The following is an 8,519-nucleotide window of genomic DNA, read 5'->3' as shown; positions in this document are numbered from 1 at the left end:
GAGGGATCTGGACAGGCTGGATCGATGGGCCAAGGCCAACTGTACGAGGTTCAACAAGGCCGAGTGCCAGGTCCTGCACTTGGGTCACAACAACCCCATGCAGCGCTACAGGCCTTGGGGAAGAGTGGCTGGGAAGACGCCCGGCCGAGAAAGACCTGGGGGTGCTGGTTGACAGCTGGCTGAATATGAGCCAGCAGTGTGCCCAGGTGGCCAAGGTGGCCAACGGCATCCTGGCCTGTATCAGAAATGGTGTGGCCAGCAGGAGCAGGGAGGTGATCGTCCCCCTGTACTGGGCACTGGTGAGGCCACACCTCGAGTGCTGTGTTCAGTTTTGGGCCCCTCACTGCAGGAAAGACATGGAGGTGCTGGAGCGTGTCCAGAGAAGGGCAACCAAGCTGGTGAGGGGCCTGGAGCACAAGTCTTATGAGGAGCGGCTGAGGGAACTGGGGCTGTTTGGTCTGGAGAAAAGGAGGCTGAGGGGAGACCTTATCGCTCCCTACGGCTACCTGAAAGGAGGGTGTAGCGAGGTGGGTGCTGGTCTCTTCTATCAAGTAACTAGTGATAGGATGAGAGGAAATGGCCTCAGGTTGCACCAGGGGAGGTTTAGATTGGATATTAGAAAAAATTTCTTTACTGAAAGGGTTGTCAGGCATTGGAACAGGCTGCCCAGGGAAGTGGTGGTGTCACCATCCCTGGAGGGGTTCAGAAAACATGTAGATGAGGCACTTCAGGACATGGTGTAGTGGGCATGGTGGTGTTGGGTTGATGGTTGGACTCAATGATGTTAAGGGTCTTTTCCAACCTAAATGACTCCATGATTCTATGAAACCCTCCCTCTCCATTCACACAGCTGGCTCAGACACCATGATTAAGTTTCAAGGTTCAGGTTAGGTGAGATTAATCCCGGCTGAAAGAACCCATGGGCTCATATGTTTGCCTGCACATTTAAAAGTGTATTTGTGCTTAAAGTTGTACTACACTCATAGCCACAGAAAACTTGCTGAGTTATACAGCTGCCAACAACAATTATAAAGAATGTCTGGTTTACAAAACAGAATTCATGCATATTTACCTAGGTTTTTTTCTTCTTTTCAAACATGTAGAAAAATAGCTGTTCTCCAAGTAAACAAGAAAAAAAAAGTTTTCAGTACCCTTGAACAGGTAAAATATCTCTTTAACAGGAAAATAACATGTAGACTTGAGTAAAACTTGCTAAAACAAGAGTGATGAAACTGAATCTGTAAGGGGAACTGTTTTGTGGAGGGCAGATTAAAAACTTCTACCTTGGTTAGCATTTAAGTAATTCCATAAACAGTTTATAAATATTGAAGAGAAACATACCTGGCATCAATTCAGCAGTAGGAAATATCTTCTCCTGCTTTATTTTACTTTCATGTAATAACTCTTCTTTGGTTATTGGAAGATCCAGAACATCTCGAATAATCTGTGCCCCTTCTAGGGCTTTTTTACCCATGACCAAGGATTTCACATCCCAGGTATAAGTCTTTCCAAAACGCCCACAGATCTCTTCGAATACTACTGTATAGAGATGCTCCGTATCTGCCAAAAAAATAATAATAAAAAAAGAAGATTAAAACCATGTATAGCCAGCTGAGCAGCCAGTCTTACAAGGAGGACCCCATAAATGGTTACACAGTGAACTGCCAAGAGCCAGAGGGCATATTAAAGTGGACAAAATTGCCTCCCTTTATTTGCAGAGGGGAAGCCAGACTGCTAAGATCACCTCAGAGGTACCTAGGTATATCAAGCTGTCACTTCTGTGTTAAGAAAAGGTTAGTGAGGGTCACAACAAAGAACTACCTAGACCTGCCCTTTCATCACCTTTCTTTACTATACAGGTTAGCAAGCAGTGTCTTAATTAAAATACTCTATTTATTCTTTGCATGAGAAAGAAAAGGGAAGGAAATCTGGTACTTGGGGGATGTCATTACATATTCCATGTAAATTGGAAAAAAAAAAAAAAGATTTAATTATTTAAGAGTGTCTTTGAACGGAAGCTTTAGAGTGCCTTCAAAGACACTACAGTCATTATTATAGCGCTGCTGGCACCTCTGCATTTACATGTGATTACTCAAGCAGAACACACCCACTTGTATTTCCAGGGGGTTTCTGGCAAGAGTAAACTTCAGGCTCAATTTTGCCAATGAAACTATCAGCTTCCATGTCAAAGGTGTTTTTAGTTTTCAAACTAATTTTTTTTTTAAATACAAACAAACAAACAATCCTTCCTGTCTTTCCCCCGCATACAAATCTTTGAAAAAGAAGGTCAATAACATTTATTTTAACACTAAAACAAGGAAGAAAAGTCCTTTCAACTCTTGGCTTCAGAAATTTCAGCAAAGATCTTGAACAGTGGCTTTTCTACCAGTCTGTTTATCTTTTCAAGTAGTCTCCTTTGAAACACCAGCTACTGCTCTTAACCATGCTTTAATTTCTTTCTCATGCATGTCTTTGCTTTCTTTATCTCTAAAGGTATGTTTATTATTATCACTTTAGCTAGGAAAGGCAAAAGCAAGGAAAAAAAAGTAGTTGCTCTTACGGGATTTATTTAGAGATATTAGGGACTTCACTTATTAACATGTCCTTTGCCATGTAAAAATATATTTTATAGGGATAATAAAATAGTGAAATTATTAATGCAGACATTGCCTCAATTTCTGAATATATAAGAAGTATGCAACAGAGTTTAAGCTTTAACATAGATACTATGAAGAAAGACTGAAGAAAGAAGAGCAGAGCCCATGATTACAATATACACAAAGATCTTCCCTGCGGTCTGACAAATGTTTACTGCTTAACCACAGTAATCTGCTTGCCCTGAGATCAGCAGATGACTCCGATCTGAAATCAAATGAGAAACATAGCGGCCGTTTCCCATCATCGCACCTACCATCATGTGAACACACAGCAGTGCAGAAGACATGCTCTGCTGCCTGCCAGAGTGCTCTTCTCCATGCTCCCCTTCAGTAACTAGAAGGGACACTGAGGCAAAAGATCAGCTAAAGACCTAACCTACTTGTCTGGGCTGCTTAACAGGGCACAAAACCCCCTTAGCTTAAAAATGAAAGAAAAAAAAAAAGTACCTGTACTACTCTTTGCAAATGCTTCTTAGACAATGACACTTATGGAAAAAAATTAAGACTAATCTTGGAGACCCATAACACACACAGAAAAGGTAACACAGCAGAAACACAAGCAACTGGGCTTTGAAAAGTGTTAAGCTGGCTAACACCAGGAAGGAAAAAAAACCCCACACCAAAAAAATCCCCCAGTTTGCTTAATACTGCCAGGTGGTAGTCTCTGAGCTGAGAAGGTGAATTAAAAATACAGTGTTTAAAATTTCACAGCTCTCTCTTTCCTTTTTTCTGATACACTGATTTTTCTTCTATATCTCAGACTTAGCAGGTGAAAGACATAAAATTCTTACCCTAAGTTCAAAATTGAAACTGAAAATTAATCCTCATCCTGTTAAGTAATACATAGCAAACTAAGCAGAAATAAAACAAAACAAGGAATCAAAAAGTGTAATGGTAGAACACGAAAATTTTCCTAAAGGTGCCTATGATAATTACGTTAATCTATTTGAAAGACTCAGCTGTATTGCTAAAGATACTCAATTTAATAGCCTCCTGCATTTTAAATATCACATACCAAACTTGTGAATAAAATTTTCTTTTTCTTCTTAAAGAAATGCTTGATCATGTCCAGATTGCAGACCTAAAAATAATCTGTTATGCAATGTTGCAGTTTGCTAACTGAAGAGCACTCATGAACAAGTTTGAGTCAAATCTATTAAAATAGTTAATTGTTATCCTATTTGTATTGTGTTAGAACTTAGTTTTTTCAGTGCTGAGGGAAAAAAAACCCACAACACAAACAATAAAACCCCAAAACTGGTCAACACACCAGATCACTGCCTACATTTAATTTAATGTATGTTAGTCTCACATAAGTGTTTAAAGCAACATAAATGCTTAAACAAGTAGGATGTCAGAAAGCCTTCTTTCCTTCCCGTTCCTAATTAATTATCCATTAAAAGAACTGGCTTACAAAACTTCCAACCTTTCTTTCAAAGAGATCACTTTCACACTGCCTGAAGTCATAGCATTTGGACCCTGGACATCAACTCGGTTGCAATGAAAATTATCATCGTCTCAAGATTCATGACCTCTTGTAAGATTCCACATATTTGTAATTCTTGAGAAACAATGTGACTTTAATTCTCACAATTGGATGACAAAAGCATCGATGTGGACATTTCACCTGCTCGAATAGACATGTTTCACTATAGCACATGAATAAAAACTGAAATCTAGGGAAAAAATTTACACACACACGAGCACACACACAGAGTGAAAAATCTTCAGTTGGAATCTGAGGAGACCATGGCTGAAAAAGCTGGACTTCCTACATACATGCATAACAGATAAGGACATATGTTTCTTTTGATTGAAGACAAAGGAAAATCTGTATGTCCCCCTTATAATTAGACAGCAGTAAATAAATACTAAATAACGACACAACTTCAAGATTTCTTACTCCCATTGAAATGGAAGAATCTCAAAAGAAGTGCTTAACAGATAGGAGGTAGGCTAGGTTTTTTGCTATTGTAACAAGAAATGCACCACAGCACAACTGATTGATCAGAGCTTAAGTATAGCAACGAATCATAATTTCAAGCTACTATAAATCTGCAATACAATAAGAAATTAAATCTAATGCACAAACATGAATATAACACATCAATGAAATAAAACAAACAAGAGGAATCAGAAGTTCAATTCAAGTGCCTAATTATAGGCACCTACTGGTATCTCAGACACCCTAATATGTCCAAGACATCCACACACAACTGACGTTAAAAAAAAGTCATCTGGGTGAGACTCACACCTTACTGCATGAGCAGCCAGATGCCCTACAGCATCCCAAGTGGTAATAAATGCACACATTTCAGCAAGTGAATCCAGCCCCAGCTGCCAGCTCCCATCAGGAATACAAGCTGAGCGCTCAACAGGACACACGTGACAGTGGCCTGTTCTAACAGGGGGAAGGAAAAGCAAGACTTCTTAGTTCCTGCAATTTGCAGTAAATGTATAACCTCAGCTTCATTCTCTTCTGCCTTTCAAAATGCTCATCTTTCTAGCTCTCGTCCCTTGATATATCTTTTACATGGACATTATCAGCACGACATACTGTCCATCCACTCACTACATTTCACTGGGAATGAGTAATATCCATTCCCTGGCCACATATCATCTTCTAATCATTTTTATAGCAACCCTTCTTCTATATAAAAAGCACAGCCAACTCCACTGGTGCTGTTTACAGTGTGTAAAAGCCAGTCACAATAAATACAAATAAAGTGACAAGAATGACAGAGGCACTGGATTACACAATTTGTGATCTGGCACAAAAATATGCTGACGCATATTCAGAAAAACCTACACGTCACTTGGCATCAGATGCCATGCATAACTGGAGTGTATGATCTGCTCAAATCACTCCAGAGTCAGAATAAGAAGTACAGATCTACGTAGGTTGGGGGTACAGCAATCATCAAGGCAGTGAAGACAGCTTAACACAGAAGATTATGACTTCATGAATGAATATGGAACTTGATTTTTTCAGAAGTTCATACACCTTCTGATTTTATTAAAATTATGTTATTATAATTCTAAAATAATCTCTAGTTTATCAAGGAGATAGGGTTAGTAGGCATGAAAGCTCATCTGAGACACAGCTCATCTTAATCATTAGTTCTGAGTTCTTCTTTGTTTAAATAACCCATCTCATCTTTGCACCAAGCTTCCCAGATGAAATACACCTATGATTTATCCTTCTGCTAGGAATCTAAACAGAACTTTAATTGTGCACATTTAATAAATTCCAGTTAGTCAAAATCAGATCCTGGACACCTAAACTCTGCAAGATTTTTATTCTGATAGGGATACAGAAATGGTTAAAGGAAGAATTTTAATTCAAGGAATAGGTTTCTTGTGTCCATACCTGGTAGGCAGATTTCTGCCCATATGTAGAAGAGAACCATCTTCAGTATTCAGTTTAGCCGAATTCAAACGCCATTAGTCATTTTTACCAAGATTTTGGCCCAAGATTGAGAAAATCTCATTAGATTGTCACCATCAATACTGAATGAACACACAGATGACTATGATTTTGCTTTCCTATCAGTCTTTCACAATATTCCTTTAATCTCTTTAGGGTATGCAACAGTATAAGAAGCCATACAAATTACTGAAACACTCATTTGGGGTACAAGAGATAAATATAATTATAAACCAGAACATAATTACAGAAGTGGAAATTTTTGCTTTGCTTTTTGCAACTCAATTGGTGGCATTTAGCACAGTATAAAGCGTTAACTTGCAAACAAATCTACACAATTGTTGAAATGGTGGGGTAATCAACATTCCAGAGAGTATTAGATGTTTCCTCTACTCATGGAGCTACAGTAATAGCAATGACATTTACAGTTTCTCTCATTTCTAGATTTAAATGTAACACAGGCCTTTGTGTGTTTATTCTCCCACTATATCAACTGAACAGTGTTAAAGAACACAGGATTTAAACACAGTAACAGCGAAGCCAAAATAGTGACAGATTTTCCATCAGAAAGACTAACTTTCTCGAGTCTTGAATATCACATGCAGAACTCAGTCAATGGTCCTCATGCCCACCTACTTCAACAAGAGCAAAATCACGAACTCACAGTTCTCTTCCCTCTCTCCCCAGCACACAAGAGACACGGCTGATCAGCTCACTGAGCAGTTGTGTCAAGTCTGAGACTCAGCAGTATAACAAATGCTGCAGCACTGCATGAAAGCCAGGGAATGGATGTCTCTCAGTAAGGTGCTGTGCTTTGAAGAGATCCGTCATCAAGCCTGCCACCCTACAACCCTTCTCCTCACAGGCAGAATATGCTCTTAGCTTGTTCGATTACGCAGGTGAACCAATTCTTGAAATATCCATATAACTGAGGATATGAACCTCAAACAGTGGTACGTTCACCACATTTCGAATTGTATGTGGACTATCACAGAGTTTAGGAACCACCACTGCCAAGATAAAACCCACATAACTATCCACAAAACTTGCAAGATCCTGCTGGTGGTTTTGATAAGCAGGAAAAACGAAAAGAGTGGGAAACCAATGGCATCTGAATAGCAAACTTCGAATGGAAGAAGGAACATCCTCTCAACCCAAAGAATAATTCAAGATATTACTATGCACAGTTTATCAATTACAGCTCCGTCTCAAAAAAATTAAGAAGGAACAATACATTATGACAAACTACTGAAACATAAAAATACAACAGCGTTATAAAAAATGGTCACTGAGGGAACAACAGACTATGCCACTGAATAAAGCATAATTCATTCCCCATTCTTTTTCTATCTTCACCATTTCTTTCAGTGGGAATCTGAGACTTTCCCCTTAAGATATCAGCAGTCAAACAAGACAGACAAAACCAGTATAAACAATGCAAAGACTAGCAACTATACAACTGTCACTGGAACAGGTCTGAAACTGCAAAACTTAGTTTAAACCACGCAGAACCACTGAAGAATTACAGCTGAAGGCTCCTGAGTTAGCAAAACAATCAGAAAAAAAGGAAAGGAAAATTTGAGGATTTTTTTTTTTTTAAATAAACGATCTTTAGTAGAAAATTATCTTGCTATTTGTGGCAAAAGTTCAGTCTTGTGGTTTACTCCCAACATCCTTCCATTCACGCTTTCACTACTGTGAAAGCTAGTTTAAGAATGCATGACTATGGTTACCCATGATGGCTAAGAGGAGAAAAAAACAGCAGCTTAACAGCTGACCTCAAAGTCGCTTACAGCAGCTTAGCAAGAGTGGGGATAAGGAAGGCAGACAAGAGAAATTACTTTTTGCACAATAGCCTACGTGTTACAGCACTAGTCCAGAAAATTAGACTCAGCCTTTCAATCCACCCTAAGGGCCCAAGCCTACTTCTCTAACATCCCATGAGATTTTTTTATGCTACTATGTTATATACATATATATACACATATATACATATAAAGCATTTATATGCTTGTATATTTATTTATGAAAGCATATCAACATATATTATTAAATATATACATACATTGTGTTTGTGTGTGTATACAGTACTGTCTTTTAAAGGCAAAAGCTGCTTTTTAAAGAATAAAACTCAGATGAGTGCTAGCCAGTGAATACAAGTCAACCTGGAGCCTGTTGACTTAAGGGCTCATTAAAGGGATGTCAGTTCAAACCCCTTAGCAGAGAAGGCCTCCTGAGCAGATGAGGAACAGGAATGTTCTATTCTTTGCTGTAGTATTTCCACCATTCCTCCCAGATGAACTTGCTTATGAAGAAAATTGAAATCTAAATTTATCACCTTACAGAGATACCCACTTCAGCCACTGTCATAGGAGGAAATAAGCACTGCTTTCATGCATGCTGAACCAAAATACTTGAGCCATGCCTAAATTTCA

At 38.8% G+C, this 8,519-nt stretch overlaps 1 protein-coding gene across 1 annotated transcript in view; it reads right to left on the bottom strand.

Annotated features, from left to right (window-relative positions):
- The window catches only part of HDHD1 (haloacid dehalogenase-like hydrolase domain containing 1), a 74,657-nt gene that overhangs the window by 45,596 nt on the left and 20,542 nt on the right, over positions 1–8,519 (bottom strand). Inside the window, exon 2 of the mRNA XM_010580423.1 lies at positions 1,342–1,560. Coding sequence (XP_010578725.1) covers positions 1,342–1,560 — 219 coding nt within the window. The remainder of the gene's footprint in view (positions 1–1,341; positions 1,561–8,519) is intronic.

This window comes from Haliaeetus leucocephalus, unplaced genomic scaffold (assembly GCF_000737465.1).
Source record: "Haliaeetus leucocephalus isolate CR32 unplaced genomic scaffold, Haliaeetus_leucocephalus-4.0 Scaffold712, whole genome shotgun sequence".
Taxonomy (NCBI): domain Eukaryota; kingdom Metazoa; phylum Chordata; class Aves; order Accipitriformes; family Accipitridae; genus Haliaeetus; species Haliaeetus leucocephalus.
Note: the sequence above shows the minus strand (reverse complement) of the source record. Positions and strands in the feature narration are given on the sequence as shown.